The following is a 21,091-nucleotide window of genomic DNA, read 5'->3' as shown; positions in this document are numbered from 1 at the left end:
GTAACAGGATAATTTATACTATTATTCTTTATGAAAATACAACATATCAGTGAAAAATTATAAACACCTGGAAATGTCAGGAAAATCTGTGGGTTTTGATGGACACCCGGCTAAATAACTGGGTATTATTAAAGAATCATTTAGTTTTTCTGTGCTCTTGATTGCTGAAACACCTCGCTCATTTGACAAGGGTCGGTAGTTTGATTGCATCCCTCAGAATGGTTAAGTTTATGAGAACTGAGCCAATGCCCTAATGGTTCTAATCTTAAATGTTGTTGTTGCCATGCCGCTGTGACTTACCATACAAAGTTAAACTCCACCCTTACGTGTGTGCTTAGCAACCATGATTTGGAGCTGTGTTTTAACTTGGTGACAAGTGAGGTGCATGTTGTAGAACATGTTTTGAACTGAATGTGCTCGATACTCTGTTTTAAAACTTAATCAAACTTTTTATTTGGTGGAATTTTTCATGTTGGTCGTTTGAGGGGGGGGGGGAGGTTTATTGCTTCTACCCACCTGTCTTCCTCTCCGTGTAGATGAAAGTTAGTGGATGAGGTCCCGATTCGTAGGTTGCAAAGTTTTTTACTGTCACTGTGTACTAATTCATTTTTTTATCTCTCTCCTTATATAAAAACAACTTTTCTGCACAGCCCTTATTATTAATTTAAAACAAATTGGTATTACATCACAAAAATGCATTTTTTAATTGGTTCTTGCAATGGGGAACATTGATTTAAGATTTTTTTTGGACATTTGCCATTTCTGGTTACACTGTACCTATGACATAAGAAACCTCAATAATGGATGAAAAAAAAATGAATTTTGCAAACACTTGCAAGAACCATTTAAATAACGTATTAATGCCCGGTATGGACCTGGTATGCATTAGTCAATCCGAAAATTGGAAAAGAAAATGATTCTTCTATCTCAATGTTCAAATAACCTGTATTCCTCGGCAAATGTTGCAGCAATGGTGTCATTCATAATGGACTCGCTGTAAACTGTCCAGTTAACAGCATCAGGCCCGTAAAATAACAGCAAAAGCCAGTCTGAACCTTTTAAATGAAAGAATAACTTTTCACCATTGCCGAAAAACACAGCTTACCAATGAAATTTCAGAAATTCATTGGATATCCAGTCAGTACTCAGCATCAAAGACTTCTATAGTATTTACCAATCCATCTGAAATATGTCATGAAGCAATCATTAAAATGCAAAGAAAACCAAAACCACAAACAAAAACTATTGAAACTTTTAAGTTTAACAGATTGAAAATCACATCAAACAATATCTTTGAAAAAAACTGTAATAAATGCATCCAGTAAAAAACTTGTAAGGATGCAAAAGAACGGTTTTTTAAAAAGGGCTTGATTTCAGCATTGCTCCTCGTGGGATACCGGTTTTAGACATGGTTTCATCAGTAGAGTGTGCCATATTCAAACTACCAGTAGTCGAACAGGAGAAGGTTCGTGAACTTTAGGGACCGCCATTACACAGCCAGCTCACCAAATTCAAACATCTCTTCTGATGAGCTAAAGGCCATAAAAACAGTGAAAGCCAATCCTGATATTGTCATCCTTCCTGCTGACTAGGGCCATTCTACAGTCAAGTCATACTAAGACAGAACAGACAATGACACAAAAGTCACCGACCTCATTACCTCAGACATTTATGTACATCTGAACAAAGATCCAACTTCCAATATTGAATGCATGCACCAGACCCTGAATAATCACCAGAGCCACATACCAGAGAAAACCAGGAGTGCACTAACACCACGCAGCAGCAAGCTACCTCACATTTATGGTCTTCTAAAAATCCACAAACCAGTCATGCCTTTGTGGCCTATTATCAGCTCTTGCAATTCTCAGTGCCAAAAACTTTTTACATTTCTGCTAAACATTGTTGAACCACTCAAAGGTCAGACACCTGCCGTCATTAAAGATTCTGGCTACATTATCTCCATAACCGAAACATTAATAGCACCAATCGACACACTTGTGAGCTTTGATGTTAAATGCCTCTTCCCAAATGTTCCTGTACCATAAACACTTGCTGTTATAAAAACTAAATTGGAAAATGACAGCACGCTGAAGTAACGAAGAGGAATACCTATCCCATCAGTCAACTTACCCTCTTTTATCGCATAATTGTCGCACTCGCATAATCGGCGCACCTATATTTTAGGCAGTCAAAATTGGGATAAAAAAACTTCAGGCGTAAACGTCGCATGTTGTTTTTGGTCCCGCTATTAGATGCAGAGCACTTTGTGTAGGTATCTTTTCCGTATAAAACAATGTATTTTGAAGTATAAATCTAATATTTATTCGGACATTACCACTTACTTATTTAATTAACAGAAATACGAAGTTGTCTGACGTGTAAATTTTCTTTTAAAGACTTTTTAAACGTTATTTCATTTATCTGACCGCCTGCGTTGCTGCGGTGTACCGCTTATTAACATGTAGCCAGCGCTAATTGGCATCATTCGTGTTTGGTTATGTTGCTTCCCGTATAGAGCGCACGCACGTAGTCGAATATCGATATCTTGCCGATTGCATGCACCGCATGCTCTCTGTCGAGTGCCAAGTTAACTACAATTGATAGCCCGCATTCTTTCGTGGCAAGTATGTACTACGACGGTAGTTACGCGTTGTTCACGTCACAGTTTCAAGTCACTTGCGTTTGTGTCACAGATTTGGTTTTTCTAATTTAAAGTTGAAGAAAGGTTTTTGTTTAAAGAATTATTAATATAAATTATTTCGCGTGCTCTTGTATAGTAAACCTTTTTTTATATAAACATAATTTCCATAAACGGGTTTTGTTTTTATGAATAACTTTACATAACAATTTTTTTTTCCGCATAATCGTAGCACCTCTACTTTTCAAACTTGATTTTAGAATAAAATGTGCGACGATTATGCGAGAGAACACGGTAGTCATTCTCTGTGTTAACACAACATATTTGAAATTTAAATATGTACTCTACTATCAAACAGATGGAATGGCAATGGATTCTGTACTCTCTCCTTTCATGGCCAATATTTTTATAGAAAGTTTTGAGCAGGAAACATTGAACCATAACACCCCACCTAAAATCTGGCTTCGCTATATTGAAGACACTTTTCTTGTCTGGCAACATGGACCTGAAAAGTTAATGGGAGTTATGAAGTCTTTTAATTCACTCAGGCCATTATTTATGCTCTAATCAACTGAGCTGAAGTAATTTTCTTTGACAGTAAATCAGTTACTAATGTGCAAAATCACTTAAAATATGAACTCCTAGCAAATCTCTACCCACCTGGCATCATAAAACTTATAACCCAAAAGTCCTCCATCATTGAACTAAAATCTGCCAAAAAACCAAGTGATGCATTGGTTATTTCTTACATCAGTGGCATTTCTCAAAATAAAATATGACAATTGGGAAACAAACACGGACTAAGTACAGTTTTCAAGTCAAATTCCACAGTTAAGAGCTTGATCACCAGAGTAAAATTAACCAAAGACAAGTTTCAATGTCAGAACTGTGTTTATTAGATTCTCTATGAGTATGTGGAGCCCTTTCGACTCATATTAAAGGACACAAAAATAACATGAAGAAGGGTGAAATTCAAAAATCTAGACTTGCCAAACAAGGCAATAAAAAACTCTGGGACAGTGCTTCTTCACAAATACAGCACTTATTGTCAGCAATAACAAAGTATTAAATTGAAAAATATATGGATGATTTTAGTTAAAACTGAAACTTGAAACTCATTTACCACAATCAAAATACAAACCCACTACCCTCACAACCAATAACATCAGCTCTCAGGTGCACGGCCAATCAGAAGACTGCTCGCCTGTCATTGGTCGCACCTGGAGAGGGGGTCGAGGATATATAAAGCACCTGGTTTCCAGTGTCCTCTTATGTCTGTTTGTACCTGAGGACAGGAATAGGTCTTAGTTCCTGAAACGTAACAAATGCTTTGTCTTGGGATGCCTACTGTGTTTTTGGCGTTGCTGTTGTCATGTCACATCGCTGTTGGCCTGTGCTCTCTTTGTTGTCGTTGTGTTGTCCAATTATCTGTTTAGTATTATCGTCTGTTCATCGTTGTGCTGTCAAAGGTATTTTTTGTCTTTATTTACTGTTCGTGTTGTAACTGTCTCGTCATTGTACGCCCACTGTGTCCGTTTCTGCTGTAATATTTTTCTGACCAACTCCTTTGCTGTGCTCTGTATGTTTTTAACTTTTGACATCTGCTGATTTTGACTTTTTTCTGTGTTTTTACATATTCATCTTTTTTGTCCATTATTGAGGTTTCTTATGGCATGCAGTGTAAACTGCAATGGCAAGTACGTCAAAAAAAAATCTTAAATCAACATATAAATGTCAAAATTGTTGTTGTATGGCAAGTACTTTCTTGGAATGTCATGTAGGCCTATTTTTATGTGTTAACTATCTCATCACAATTGTCATTGCTTCTGTTGTGCCTTTTTTACTGTAAAATTAAATGTTAGATGAATTTGGTTATGTCAGTGTAGAGAGCATATTTATATTATCATCTTTAAAGTACATGTTTAAATAAAACTTCAGTAAACAACATTTAAAAATAAATCTTTTACATTTCATAATGGTTTTTGAATGGGAATATTTAACGATGTATAGCTTTTATTCTAATTTTAAGGAAATATTTTTATTTATGATTAGCAACAATTGTTGATGTACTAGAGGTGTATAGTTGCTTACATGTAGTATTTCAATAAGATTTGTAGGTAATTATTCTGGGAAACTTCTATTTGTATTATTTATTTACTTGTAATAACAGGATAACTGTGAAAAAATGTTGTGTGTTCAGTTCATGAAATTTATTAACATAACTATAGCCTTTATAGTAGAAAAAGTAAAAGTTAAACAAAAATGAGCACTGTAGAGTGTATTATATTAGTTTTGAAGTTTGAAATGCTAGGTACACTATGTGTTACAGCAGGCCTATAGGTATGTAGAATAAAGCAACATAAAAATGCATACACAAATAATAAGGGGGTTTTGCCTTTTTTGGTTTTCATAAGAACTCACTTCATTGTCTAAGCTTATTGATGCATGGTATCTGATCACATTATTTACCTTGAAGTTGATTTTGTTTGGTTCATGTAGTTTGTCCTGTGTCGTTTCAAGGGAATCATGGAAGCAGTGGAATATATGTTGCAGAAGGGTCAGCGACCTCGGAGGACTTTCTATTTGGCATTTGGTCATGATGAGGAGGTAAGAGTTGTTATTGCGTACTTATATTTAGCAAGAGAGGCTCTTACAATATTCAGTGTATGTTTGCAGGGGCGTAGCCAGGGAGGGTTTTAGGGGTTAACCCCTCCCCCCTAGCCCCAAATCTTTAATTAAATTTCTTATTCATCACTCAAACAAATTTCATATTAAAAATTAAAAAAAATTTTTACCATTACAATATTTAAATTTAAGTACCGAAAACTGCTAAAATAGCACTATTTTACACCTTAAAATCCAAATTTTCCCGGGGTAGGACCCCCGGACCCCCGCTTTAATACGGGGGGGGGGGGGGGGGGCATGCTTCTTAACACCCCTCATACACAAATCCTGGCTACGCCACTGTATGTGTGGTTAAAGGATAAATTAAATTGAAACTAGATTAAAAGGATGAAGAAGTATAATGAAATGTAAGGGAAAAAAATAACTGTTCAGTGAAGACGAGTAGTTTGCGGTTGTGTCAGTACGGAAGAGAACGATTCTATCGGTTATTAAGCTGTCATCCTAAACACAGCCTCTCAATGCTATTGGAGTGTTTTTTTTTTTTTTTTTTTTTAAAGCAATCAATTTAAAGCTCCTTAGGGAGAATTTAATGTTTAATACTGGATTAGGGTAGCCTGTGTACAAACCTCAAAATTTTTTTATGGTGGTTTTAAACAGGTGCAGCTACAGACATTGCTTCATTCACAGATGTTACGTATTTGTCTCTTTATTATATATACAGTAAGTCCTCGGTTTACGTCGGGGTTACGTTCCTGAAAACCGCGACGTAAATAGAAACGACGCAAAATGAGCCATGTTTCATGCCACCGGCCGGCCACGGCCCAAGGTCGGCCGGAAGGGGTAGGAGAAAATGCTGTGTCATTGCGGGAAGTAGATAACACTTCTACGTGCGAGATACGTGGGTGGCCGAGCGGGCGGGCTGGTAGTATTGCATCACCGCGCGGAGAGCAGCGGAGAGCAGGAAGCGTCCCTCATGATGTATGATAAGATAAGGCGGTGAACGTGTAGCTTACGCTACATAGCATAAATTAACTACCGAAGGAAACAAAGAATTATAAACAAATTATATACGGTGTTTTGGTTAAAATAAAGATTTACAGTCATTGTAAACGACGTTATTGTGAATCGGCGACAACTTAAATTGAAACATGAGTACTCAAACATTAGCGACGTTAATCCGAAACGACGTAAATCGGTACGACATAAATAGAGGATTTACTGTACTCACTGTAGATGGTGTAACCTAATTTCTGTAAAAGTGTTTTCTTTATCCAGTATGTATTTTATAACGATAAGGTTTTTGGTGAAGTATATGTCCTATCCAGGGTTTATATGTATTTCTGAATGTAGTACAGGCATGATTAGATTTGATGAAAAATAACATAAGTCCTGTTTATAGCTTTTAGTTTTTTGCTTGTTATTTGTATTAATAAAAAATTAAAACAACACACATTATTCACAGTTAAATTTTTTTTTTTTTTAATTATGTTTTCCTAGCATTGATCTTAGCAAGTAATACCAGAGTTTATTAGAATTCTTGCTATTAACCTTTACTTTAATTCTGGAAACAAGAGTTGTATAAATACTATACATTCATTTACTACATTAATTTAAATGGACAAGTATATTTAACAATAACAATACATTCTTTAAACTAGTAAGGATTAACTTTTTAATACTATGTGTGCTTCGAGCAAACATTATTCTAGTACTTTAGCACCTTATTAAGTAGGCTCATTTTACTCGGATCGTCAGATAACCCGGAACAATTTAGAGAAACAATTAAACAAAAAAATAGACATTTTGCTTGGTAATAAAGGACTGCTAAAACAAAAATTTTAACAAAAAAAATTATTCCAAAACAAATTAATATGCACTAAAAAGTAAAAAATAATTACATATTCTTCTACAATTTATTATAATTTTTTTTTTATTCATCAATATGTAGGTATGATCTATGTGTTTACCACGCAAGAAGGTAGGTAGGTACCTACCCACTTCAAATCTAACTCAGCACATACCTATGAATAACAATCTATGATCAAAATATTTTTTAAAGTTCTCCTAAGTAAAATGAAATGACAAATATTAGACTACTTAAAAGTCAATCAAATTATTATGATAATATAATGCAGTTACAATTATTGTTATTTTTGGAGTCGGTGTCAGCCAAGGTAGGTTTGTAACAACATACATAGTTATAGGTGAGATGTGCTTGTGTCACACGCGTGACTTGACGAGGCGAGAGGCGAGAGTGGGGCCGCGGCAAGAGGGGAGCTGTCAAGTGGACATGCCGGGTACACTAGCTGTCAAGTGGACACGCCAGGCACACTAGCTGTCAAGTGGACATGCCGGGCACGCGATCTGTCAAGTGGACATGCCGGGCATGCGAGCTGTCAAGTGGACACGCCGGGCACGCGATCTGTCAAGTGGACACGCCGGGCACACTAGCTGTCAAGTGGACACACCGGGCACACTAGCTGTCAAGTGGACACGCCGGGCACACTAGCTGTCAAGTGGACACGCCGGGCACACTAGCTGTCAAGTGGACACGCCGGGCACGCGAGCTGTCAAGTGGACATGCTGGGCACACTAGCTGTCAAGTGGACACGCCGGGCACACTAGCTGTCAAGTGGACACACCGGGCATGCGCCGCGCCAGTCAAGAGAAAGAAGCGACATGAGTCACTTGATTACGAACCAATTCAGATTCTTTTCTTGTTCTATATCCACACCGTCCTTCTTACGTGTAGTCCTTGTGTTTAATATTGGCTATATTTTCGTATCACCGTCTGCTACATCATGTCTTAGCATAGTGTCGTACTAAAGTTTGTTTGTTTGGTTTCATTAGGTATTGGTATTTATGTCGTTTCAAGGTCGCAGATATTGTCATAGTATATTGTCGTACAAAAGTTACTTTGTAAATGGGTTTAATTAGGTGTTGGTATTCTGTCACAGTAATCACAGTATATTGTCGTTCGTATAAAAATGAATTTGTAAAAAAAAAAAATTTCCTAAAGTATTCTCGTAATATTATTGCTAGGTATATTGTAGTGTTTCCCTGGCTGACACTGACTCCAAAAATAACAATAATTGAAACTACATTATATTATCGTAATAATTTGAATGACTTTAAATTAGTCTAGTATTTTTGATTTCATTTTGCTTAGGAGAACTCTAAAAAATATTTTGATCATTGTTTGTTATTCATAGGTATTTGTTGAGTTAGATTTGAAGTGGGTGGTACCTACCTACCTTCTTGCGTGGTTAAACACACAGATCTTACCTACATATTGATGAGTAGAAAAAGTAAGTTGATTATTAAGTTGTAGAAGAATACACAATTATTTTTTTACTTTTTAGTGCATATTAATTTGTTTTGGAATAGTTTTTTTATGTCTGTTTTTTTTTGTTAAAATTTGTGTTTATTTTTTGATTTTAGTGAATCTAAAGTACAGTAACTAATTTGTCTGAATATGGGTAGACCTACTAAACGTGCTGCTTATATTAGACAGCGCCGTTTAAATGAAACAAATGAAGTCAGGGAGAAACGCCAATCTCAACAGAGGAAATCTACCTCGAGGACAATTTCAAAAGAGACTTGCGAAGAGCGCAAAAATAGACTTTCAATAATGTGGCTTTACATGAAAAAAGTTTTGAACAGGGAATATATCGAAAAACGTAGTCACCATCTCGGCTTGATCAACGATCGTCTATCAAATGAGACGGAGGAACAACGTGTCCACCAACTCAGCGTGATACACGATCTTCTATCCAAAGAGACAGAGGAGCAACATGCAAACCGTCTCAGCTTGATCCACGATCGCTTATCCCAAGAGACGGAGGAGCAACTTGTTCACCTACTGAGAGTGATACACGATCGTCTATCCAAAGAGACAGAGGAGCAACATGCAAACTGTCTCAGCTTGATCCACGATCGCTTATCCTAAGAGATGGAGGAGCAACTTGTTCACCTACTCAGAGTGATACACGATCATCTATCCAAAGAGACAGAGGAGCAACGTGCAAACCGTCTCAGCTTGATCCACGATCGCTTATCCCAAGAGAGGAAGGAGCAACGTGCCCACCGTCTCGGCCTAATCCACAATTGTCTATCTAATGAGATGGAGGAGCAACCTGGCCCACCGACTCGGATTGATTCATGATCGCTTATCAAACGAAACACCTGAAACTCATTCACTTCGACTTAGTAGAATGCGACAAATCAGTCATGTTTGTAGGGATATTGCAAATGAACAATCTTTTGAAGCGGCTATTAATATTTTCGCTGATGTACCATGTGCTGTTTGCAAAATAACTATCCACAACAGCATTCCAATTTACGAGCAGGTTTGTATACTACGCTATTACCTGAAGAACTGATTACTTTAAGTACAATAACTACCTGCACTCACTGTTACAATAATATTAGAATAATTTGCTCCTAAGAATTGAAGAGTTCCGTTACTTTGTCATGGATCCCATAATCAGGACGTCACCAAACTCTGATCAAACTACCCTTGAAGTACATCTTTGCCAATAAAAAAAGAATCGTCGAAATCGGTTGGCGTGATATTGAGTTATTCGTCCATTTGTTGCGCACATACTTAATGCAAATTTAAGACTTATATGGTTTTCTCATGGATTCCATTGTCAGACCTGGACCAAATTGAAATGGGACCACACGGAAAGCACCAGTTTTAAAATTAAAAAAACTCATCAAAATCGGTTCATCCAGTCAAAATTTCTGAGGTAACAAACATAAAGAAAAAGAAAATACAGTCAAATTGAGAACCTCCTCCTTTTTTTAAGTCGGTTAAAAATGTACAAATAATTGTTTAAAACAAACTATGATTTTGTACATGCAAAGATATTAATTTTATTAATGTGCACAATCATAATTGTCCTGTACAGCGAGTACGGTTTTATTAGGACTGTATGTGCATAGCGGAAGCATTTGAATTACTCTTCCAAGAAGTATACTTTACTGCATGCAAGTATTTGATATGTGTGATAACGTGTTTGTAAGCTCTCAATATGTTTCAAACTTTCTTTTTTCAATGTGAATATATTTTTTTTCTGTAAGTACATTGGCTTATATTCAGGGGCGCAACAACTAAATTTCCAAAAGGGGGGCAATATACCTTTTTATAAAGAATCATCGATCCCCGCCTATTGAAGCAGAGGGTCCGGGGGTCCTCCCCCGGGAAAATTTGTATTTCAAGGTGGAAAATGGTGCTATTTAAGCAGTTTTATTATCTAAAAATTGATTACACAGCACTTTCTTTGCCCCCGTTTGCCCCCACTTCAAGGTTTCAGAGGGGGGGCAAAATACACTTGCCCCCCCCCTGTTGTTGTGCCCCTGCTTATATTGATAAATGTATAATAAACTGTCGAAAATGTTTTGCAATGTTAATGGTAGTTTGAAAATGTATTGTTTATAGATGAAAAATGTTTTGATTACAGGTCTCAGGCAAACGAGGTGCTCAGGAACTAGCCAAAGCTCTAATTGCACGAGGAGTTAATCGCTTAGACTTTGTTGTTGATGAAGGGTTTCCACTTTCAAAGGAGATAATTCTAGGAACAGATCGGCATGTTGCTATGTAAGTTGAAGTGTGATATTTTAATTTTTCAATTTGTTTTCATGTATTGCCAGGGGTTGTGAAAGCTGATGTGATGATAAAGCAAGATTAATATAGATTTTATATCCAAGCTGTGGCATGTTGCATAATTCATCAGCTGGGTATGCTTGTAAATATATTTATGTACCAGTGCTCTTGTGTTTGTGTTTGTTAAATTTTATCTATCTTCAAAATAATTTTTTCAGGGTATTTAGTATTTAATAGCCAGATTGTATCTACACTCTTCAAAAGTCAGCTCTTTCACCTTTCCACTTGACAATTTTGTAGAAATGTTGGGTGTTGGGTTCAGATCATTATGTATGTTTTTTTTTTTTTATGTAGCCAACAATGTACAGTATGTAAGAAAACTGTATATGTGTAAAGAATATTCTCATTTTTTTTATAGCTATTATAGTTTCATACTACACTTTTCAAAGCCAATTCAATAAAGCATCATTACAGTTCTATGTTATACGTTTTCATTAATTGAAGCAATCTAAATGCTTTATAAATGTATTACAAACATTAGGTTAATGAACTGCATGCAACATTACTACGAGGTATTCTTATCTCAACATGTCTATTAATTTTTTTTTTCACTAGTTCATGAAGAATTAATGGCAACAAACATAATTGCTCATTAATAAAGTATCAATCAAATTCTTTGTAATCCCTGAGTTTTGAAAATAAGATTTTACATGGTTTTGACTTTGGTTAGTTCAAATATTTGGGAAATTGTTATTCAGAATTTTGCTGTCAAGTTCGTTTACTTAGTCATCAAGACATTAAACAAAAATTTAAAAAAAATAAATAAATTGGTTGTCTGTAAAGTCAGTTTACGGACGATAGTTTAACATGACAACGTCATAACAAAACATTGATGAAATGATTGGTTAGTTTTATGAATAAAATTGACTCATTTTTATTGAATTATCACTATTTTGTATGGATACAAAGAAGGAGTGAAATGAAATCTACAATTTAATTGATAAATTTTATTTTTATTTGCACTCAATTCAAATATGTTTATTACTTAAAGAAGAGATTATTTTAACTATAACTTTTATACATGTTTGCTATTTAACTTCTTCCAATCTGTGTTATTCTATTAAGGATAGGACGATGATAGGAAAAGTAGGAAACGAATGGGAGTGTTTCAAGTTTAATGTGCCTCGAAAAAGTCAAATCGATGGTTGTTCCAATCGAGTGGAAGAGAGATAGATGCGGTGCAAGCATACAATTAGCGTAACGGGACACGGCGTAACGGGACAATGAGTCCTCCTTTTTCGTGTGTGCAGCTGGCGTTCATCGATTTATTAGACGTCACATCAAAAAAATCTTTCAGAGCTTTCCAGTTTATCGGTTACATAGTGATGTGAGGATTATACATGGTGCCTGTTAAGCCCCACGATCAGAGCGACAGTTGATGTGGTTCAGTGCATGCTATAAGTAGTGTTATTCTTAAAGCTATGGGCGCCACCACGTGATTGAGACACAGTCCACCTGTGTGTGGACGAGACTGAGGACCAAAAGATCTGGCCTGCTCTGAACATCATGGGGTGGTCATTTCTGCGTGATAACCTACTAACTGCGTGAAGCCTTTTTTTCCCCTTAAGCTAATTGTTTTGCCATATTGGTTAAATGCCCAAGAAATTGGCTGAAGTGTAGTGTCTGCAGTGTTTGAACAGTTTTAAATGATATTTTTTTTATGAAAGTGACTGTTTTTAGTGATGGAGATTCTAAACCATACTTGCTAACCATCATCAGACGTCGCCAAGCACCATTTCCCACAATATTTTGGGGGTATACAACATGGCGAAGGTGAGGTTAAAACTTGACTTCGCCGACGTCACAGCATGCCGTCTTCGGCCAATTCCTAACTCCTTGGTTAGCATGGTTGCACAGAAAGAGATGTGGTGCAGCAAAAATTATTTTCATTACATGTTTTGTTGATATACGAGTAATCATATAAAATAAAAATTAAATTTAATAAAGTGCAGCGGCACATAATCGAAATACAGGAGGTCCAGGCCACCGACACACCTTACAAATGATTGATAAATGTATCAAAAACATGCTACCAGTTAAAAAGAGTTAGTTTATGGATACCCTCAGTAAAATATTACATTAACCATCATGTAGTATACCTCAATAAATTGGCAACTAATATAATAGTTATTTTAAAATTTGAAGCTTCGGCTGCCCCTCGTGCGTGCCCTTATGTCCATCTTCGTGTTATTAAAGTTAATACTTATAATTAATTCAATTACTGCTGGAAAAGAACATAGCTCTCGGGGAAGAGGAATAAACATATTTCAATTGTTTTCTTAATACTGAGTCTACTGTGCCCCCCTCATCACCGGCTGGTGGGCGTGAATATTTGTGATATTTGAAATTGTCTCGTGCCCACGTCACTCGTCGCACGCTTGATTAATTAAAAAAAAGCCAGGAAGGGTTTTGGGGAACGAGTGTCAGTATTAAGGATTGCCTGTCATTTCTGTTATTGACCATTTGTCATATTTGTAAGTATATCACAACAAAATTATGTACAAACTTACATTATTCTCAAAATAATTTTGTAAACTTGAAAGAAAAGTTTATTTTTATGTCATTGCTAAAATTAAAACTTTTATGAAAGAGAAGAGGACCATGAGATAGATTTTCGGTTGGATATGGACAATTTTTCGCACAAATATTTCAATGAGTCAAGCTGGTTCTCAGGTGCTACTCCCTGTTTACCTCACTATTGTTACTCCCAAGTTATTTTTTCTCCAACCCAAATTTATCTTGCATCCATTTATCATGCCGGCAGAAATTAACAGGCATGTTCATTTTGCAAGCAGCTGATTCCAATAAGTGCCATTCTTCTCTCGTCTCATCCATGTTCAAAGCAAGAATCAATGTGTGGTTGTGATTTCAGTCAATTAACAGTGTACATGTATATGATACTTGTTTTTCTTCTTTCACTTAGGGTCGGTGTGTCGGAGAAAGGAATGGCCACACTTGAGCTCAGTGTCGCTGGTACTCCTGGCCATTCGAGCTTCCCACCATCAGAGTCGGCCATTGGCATTTTAGCCGCTGCTGTGGCGAAGCTCGAACAGAACCAACAGCCCTCTCTTCTCGGTCAAGGCCCGGAATCAGCGATGTTCAAGTATTTAGCTCCTCATGTAAGTACCATGTTAGTTGTATATCGTAATTATCATGCATAAGCTGCCAATTTAATTCTTTAACCTTTGCGAAATCATGTGAAAATGTGTATGGAAACAGAAAAGTCAACTGCAGCAAAGGTTCTTGAATACTGCGCATTTGGGACCTTGGCCATGCTAAATTAGCGATTTTGCTGGATTATCGAACATCAATACAGTTTCAACAGGAATACTGAAGAAAAACATTAAATGCAGTACAGGAGTTACTCGGCTTTTGGGTTGTAGCTGCGTCGAAGGCGAATATATCACCGACGTTTTGATCAATTTAGTAACACCCCAGACCACCTCTGCTAGCTCAAAATTCGGTCTGAAGTGGACATGCCAACACTTGCAAAAATGATTTGTGCACCAAAATTATATAAGTTTCAGACACTTGTTACTGTTGTCGATTTGTCACTTAATAATGTCTCTCAGACACCAAACTGATTAATGGATTTTTTATTAAAACCTGAAGAACTACTCACAGTCAGCAGGGTAGTCATCTTGCGACCACAAAACACAGTACATGTAGAACATACAACCTTTCTCACATAACTTCTTTGTCTCCGAAAGCAAGCACATGTCGACTGTTCGCAGGTACCGAAAGGATAACCCTTAAATTGACAGTTTTTAATTAAGTCCCGTGGTTCCACACGGACTCACGGTGCGAAGCCGCAGGACTACCTCCACGGAACAAAGCCGCGATCACTCGAGCCTTGTTTGGGGCAATTACCGACAACTGTTGTCGAAAATTCTAGTTTCAAAGTTCAAACACGAAAAACAGGTTGATTATATAATGTAGCACTCGGACCATAGCCGCGAAATGCTCTCTTCAACTCCATACATAACTTTATAATTAGTGAGCCACTGCCCAACACGCGACCTTTCGGTACCTTGTCCAGACAATGACAGATGAAACACACCACATCACAAAACACTAAGAAAATTTCAGTTAGCTGGGAACTTCCCCGTAATACTGCCTTTTGATTGGCAACAAAAATTATTCTTACAATTATTATTTAGTAATTCCCCTCTTTGAGGGTTACCCCTCGCTTGGTCACACGTCTGTCCTTTCCCACACCTTCCATCCCTTTTTAATTTCATACAGAATCCGGGGATTCCCGTCAGACATTCTCACGGTCTGGGCTAACGTCTATCTTTCTCTTACACAGGATTCGATAAATTGTTGTCTTTCGGAGCTGTAGTGTTGCAATTAAATAATTCAGAGCCTGAGCGTAGGTTCCACAAATACTAGGCACTCCTGAATTATTTAATGTAAAAATTATGATAAAAGAAAAAGGAAATTTAAGAAACAAGTCTTTTACTGCCATATATACAGATAACTACATACAGTCAATGGGATACTGTTAGTTTTGTCTTGGGTGTGCACCCAACTATTTCTAAACTAGAATTAGGTATGAAAGTTAATAATACGCTGCAGCGTGAAATAGCAAAAATGTTTACAATGAACAGCATGTTACACAATCGTATTACTGAGTATTAAACTGGTTAAATTTTTACTAAATATGTCTTATAAAGGTATACAATATAAGAATATAATAAAATAAATATACGCTGCCTAATGTCCAAAGGCGTTTTATTTGAATTAGAAAGTGGTCATTATTTAACGCCGCACAAAGAACCATAATAAAAAAAAAGCAAAAAAATATTTAGAAAAATGTTTTTTCTAGTGATTAAAATTTAAACTAAATCAAAGTTTGCACCGACAATGGTAGAGAGATGTATCGACGTCTCGGAGTAATGCATAGTTAATGGTGTTCTCAGTGATTTGTTAATATGACAAGTTTTGTTAACACTTCTAAAAATAGCTGCTTGCGACCTGCGATCTACACATAGTCTCTTCCACATAAACGTTAATGTAATCATTGAATAATATCTTGGTTTAAACAACTCAAACATCCACCTATAATAGTCTCTGCTACTAAACATACGCAGGAATAACATAGATCTTACAGGTCCTGAATAAAGCATAGCATTAACATGCCTTGCTGCGTGACACAAGCTGTAGGTGCTCCGACGTTACGTACTCCGCTACTATCTTGCGTGGAGCCTGGTTCATTAGCACCGCTAAATGCACCAGCATCTTGGCAGATTAACAAATAAATACTCAACCATAAGTTTATTAAGCTAGAAGCAAATTGATGCATAATATGTTCTGAACTATAAGTTCACGCAATTGAGTCCTCCGGAACGTTACTGCGTGGCAGGAAGACGCAAATAAAATAGCTATTATCGTGCTGCTTGAAGTTAATGGTCTGATCGTCACACGAATCCACTAAAAACGGCCTCCGACCCAGACCATATTTCTTAGGTCGTCCACCTTACTTGCTTGCTCTGGACTGCCATGTAGTAGGTTTGCCACGTCTCCCCCATGACAAGACTCGTTCAGACATAGTAGCCGCTCCAGCTGCCAGGTCCAATGCCGCAGCTAGACAGAGCGTCGCAGGCGGCTGCCGCAGTTTCTTCCTCGAAGACTCGTGACCCAGTGCTGCGTGCTTGCAGCGCCAATCACCACACCTCGCACGGCCAGGAAACACAACAACCAGAGCGTGTCATACCTCCGGTAGACACGAGTACCAACCCCTCTTACCTTACGTTAACAAAATAGACGCAGAGTCTAAAACTAAGTGCCATAAAAATTACAAAAGCAAAAAAAAATCTTAATTACAAAAAAAAACAATAAATAATTTGAGGCGGGACTACACGCCTCAATAACTCTGAATAAAATTGTTTGACTCATTTAGAAAAAAATTACATGCAGGGATTGTTTTCTCAGGAATAACTAGAAGCACTTGGGGAATATGTGCAGAAGTCTTGTCAAGAACAACCAGGAGCACACGGAGAAAACCAACAACATATTGGCATGAATAGTCATGAACACTTGGAGAAAACCAACAAATTACTGACAGGAATAATCAGGAGCGCACAAAGAAAACCAATGCACATTTTGCTAAATGTAGATCAGTGAACCACAAAAATTATTTTTAAAAAATTCTGGCTTGTGCTATAACTATCCTTGCTGAATAAAGGAGAAGTTCACAAGCGGAAAGATGTTGTTTTGTAATATTTTATATATTTTTTATATTGACAGGACACCACTGCAGATACTACAGCAAGGAATTTATTCTGAGAAAGAATGCTAGATGTCATGAGAATAATGATTGTGTTAAAAACCCACTACAAAATGTTAAGCTGTGATCGGTGTGGCAGGTTGTTTACACAAAATGATACTTTAAAAAGACGCGGCAGAACTTGTAAAGCTAAGTCCACTTAAGAGACAGGATATTGTTAAAGCCACTACACTAAGGAAGAGTGTGTTACATTTAGATGATTAATATATATTATTCTTTCCATAATATTATGCTTAGCATATACATGTTACGAATATGCATATGCATAAAATGTATATAGCTATGCTAGGCATATTATTATATTAAATATCCTAACTAATATCTAAATGCATTTACTGAGCTGGATTTTCAAGATTTCTCTTGGTTTTCTTCGTGTGTTCTCGTCATTCCTGGCAAGAATTCTGTTGGTTTTCTCCGTGTGCTCCTTGTTATTCCTGGTGAGACTTCTGCTGATGTTCTCCGAGTGTTTTTTGTTATTTCCGAGAAAAAGATCGCTGCATAAATTTTTTTTTCATAATGTGACATGCAATTTTATTCAGAGGTTGGTTTGATTAGTGGATTTCTGTTACTAAATAAGCACTTATATTATTTTGATCAGGTGGAATTTAAAAAAAAAATTTAATTTCTCAGTCAAATAATATGCCTTGAGACAGCTGAGAATCACTGTCATGCAAGACTAACGTCTTTCTCCTTAATGTCTAGCGAAGTCCTCTTTGTCTTGCGATTGTGAGTGAAAATCCCATATCTCACATTAAAAAATATATATATTTATCTCAATACAACATATGGTGACATCTGTTGGTAAGAATAGGAACTACTTATGACAAGTTTCTTGTACGAAATAAATTAATTCTTCCCTGATGTAATATTTAAAATTCTATTAAAGTAATTTTCCAATTTAAAACTCTCAGTTTGCACCTGGTGTTAGTCGCAGAAGCTAACATGGATCCTGGTTCGTTGCCTGCAGCTGTATCGGAAGGACACCTCTGTAGAGTCTGCAGAAAGGAATTTGACCTGAAAAGGAATGCTAGACATCGTGAGAAGAATGGTTGTGTTATAAACCCACTACGCAAAATATTAAGCTGTGATCTGTGTAGCAGGTTGTTTACACAAATTGATAGCTTAAAAAGAAAGAAATGCCAGTACTTGTAAAGCCAAGCCCACTTACGAGATAGAGGACACTGATAAAGCCACTACACTAAGAAGAGTGTGCTGCATGACGTAAATAATTTTCCTTGTCTTGAACGTGATGATTTTTATAGCTCTCCTATGTTCATTGCATGTCCTGTGTGTGTATTGCGTGTCCATTGTGTCTCCTGTGTGGGTATTGCATGTTCATTGAATGTCCTGTGTGTGTATTGCATGTCCAGTGTGTATTGTGTGTTCAGTGTGTGTAGTGTGTGTCCATTATGTGGCCTTTTCTTTTGTTGAATATGTGTCATTTCTTTAAATATGCGTAGTCAGGTCTGTAGTCAGCTCTTAATATTTACTGGTTAAAAACCCCTTGGTCTTGATAAAAAAAATTTCAGGGATTCTTGGTCCTTTAGTAACCGTAAAACATGTTCCGTTGGTCTAATTGCCTGTAATTGATTTTATTGATACTTTAGGTCCAACAGTTCGGAGACTTTGTCTTGACTGCTTGAAATATGTTATATTTGTTATCGACGAAGAAGGCCTTGTGGTTTGGAGACGTCTGGTCTATACGCCTAACATTGTATATGACCTGGCCTCGTGGTCCGAAGACACTTGGCCTATACATCTATCATTGTACATGAACTGGTTGGAAGGTATTCCATTCATCGAAAAATTAGACTTCCATGTTAGGCACAGCGACAACATATTATTTCGTCAGACAGGTATCTTGTATAGAGTCTTTTTCGTAGGGAGTATGATTAATAAACTCCACAAAAGGTAATAGGAAATAATATTAATTTTATTTTAAGCATAGTTACTCTTATCGCTGGTCGAGAATGGAACCAATGATTGATATCGATCGAATAAATTATTATTTTAATAAGTTTTTTAGATGAATTTTGGAAACTTTTCCTGAATTTCTAGTTTAATTACGAATTTCCAAGATGTCGGCCAAGACGGCCCACAAGATGGCGGGCGCCCTAGCAATAAATGTTTCCTGCACTCTAGCGAGTAAAAATTAAACTAATATAGTGGTAGTGTCCTCTAGCAGGTGAAAACAATATGTCGGATCCAAGATGGCGGCCTCCAGCAGAAGAAACCAAGATGGCCGTCATGACATCATACTGTCTGTCGCCATTATTAATTGATTGCCCTCGTCGTGTTAGAACTGAGGGTACATTTTTTACTTAAATTATTTAAGTTTTTTTTTTTATTTTAAATTTTTCTCAAATTTTCTAGCTTAACCCTTGCGTTGCCACCCAAAAAAGCTCACAGCATCTGACACCCGGGTACACAGGTACCCCGCCTACGAAATTCTTGGTAAAAGTCCATTGTTACTAAAGATAATTCATTCGATCAATATTTAATTAATTTTTATTCTAGGAAGGTATTCCCACCTGAATATAACAATTAAATAATGTACAGTGACATTGTGAGTCCTAAATCAGGTATAAAACGTGCACAGCTGCACCGTAAATTTCACGTTTTTGGGAAGGCCAGGTATGTTTAACATGAAAGGGAAGCAGAAGGGTAAATATTTTTGTTCTTTTATACCTGAAAAATATTCGAGGACAGTTTTGAAACACCGAGACACAAACATGCCTATATATTTGGAGCAGTGAAGCCGTATAGCTCAGTTTTTATCATTCGCTCGAAGAAGCAAGACGTGCAGTGACTGCTGAGAAAGTTTGGATAGTTTGGTATATGTGTGCGTATTATATCCGCTGTTTTTATTTTTTGGCGTACTCCAATCTTATTTAGTGGAGTGTGCATAGAACTTGTGAATTATATTTGTTGAAAACAAAAGCAGAAAGCAGAAAGATGGAGGAATTCTCGAGAGCTGAGTTTTTGAGGTAACGTAAATATAATAAATACAATGTATGTACTATACATTTGATATTATAAGTGTAATATTATTGTAAAACATGAATTTATTTATTATGTTTTAGATTGAGTTACGCTGAAAAAGATGAGTACTTGAAGAGATTACTCGGCGAAGAAGATGACAAAAGTGATGACCCATCGGAAAGTGAAGACGAGGATTGGTTTCCCAACGATAACGCTCCGAATCCTGCCAATGCTGAAGCATCGGATAGTGAAGATTGAGTTGATGACAAAGCCGAAATTGATGGCGGAAGTCAAGAAGAAGAAGACGATGACGACGAAAGAGACGCTGAAGAGGAGAGTGACAACGAAGTACCTTTAGATGTTTTAGCCAGCACTAACACAACTTTTGTGGCAAAAGACAAAACGGTTTGGAACAAAACTCTGCCTCAAAACTATCAAACTCCGGCTATAAATATTGTTAGGCAGAGAGCTGGACCGCATAAAAGTACTGAAATGTTATCGATCTCTGACACATTCAAAAAATTCATCATGTTGGAAATGGTTGGCATTATCGTTCAGTGCACAGATAAAAAAGTGGAAGCCGAGTATCAAGATTACAATAGCAAGCATCCACAGAACGAACCGAGTGTATGGAAGAAAGTTACGGTAACTGAAATGTACTCTTTTTTGGAATCTTGATAGGTACTGGTGCAAATAACTCAAACACAGACAACATAGATGAAATGTGGAAGAAAAACTCACATTCGCTATATCGTGCAACGATGGGACGAAGGCGATTTCAGTCGCTTTTACGTTTTATACGTTTTGACGATTACACTACACGCCAGGAACGAGCAGCCAATGATAAAGCTGCACCTATTTCTGATATTTGGAACATGCTGAATGC

The 21,091-nt window shown here is 36.9% G+C and overlaps 1 protein-coding gene across 2 annotated transcripts in view; it reads left to right on the top strand.

Annotated features, from left to right (window-relative positions):
- Window positions 1-21,091, top strand: part of LOC134529139 (N-fatty-acyl-amino acid synthase/hydrolase PM20D1.1-like) — a 110,017-nt gene that overhangs the window by 54,032 nt on the left and 34,894 nt on the right. For both annotated transcript variants that reach the window (XM_063362911.1, XM_063362912.1), the window contains 3 exons: window positions 5,162-5,248; window positions 10,732-10,868; window positions 13,858-14,053. In XM_063362911.1, coding sequence (XP_063218981.1) covers window positions 5,162-5,248; window positions 10,732-10,868; window positions 13,858-14,053 — 420 coding nt within the window. The remainder of the gene's footprint in view (window positions 1-5,161; window positions 5,249-10,731; window positions 10,869-13,857; window positions 14,054-21,091) is intronic.

This window comes from Bacillus rossius, chromosome 2 (assembly GCF_032445375.1).
Source record: "Bacillus rossius redtenbacheri isolate Brsri chromosome 2, Brsri_v3, whole genome shotgun sequence".
Lineage (NCBI taxonomy): Eukaryota > Metazoa > Arthropoda > Insecta > Phasmatodea > Bacillidae > Bacillus > Bacillus rossius.
This window is presented reverse-complemented; position numbering and strand designations above follow the sequence as displayed.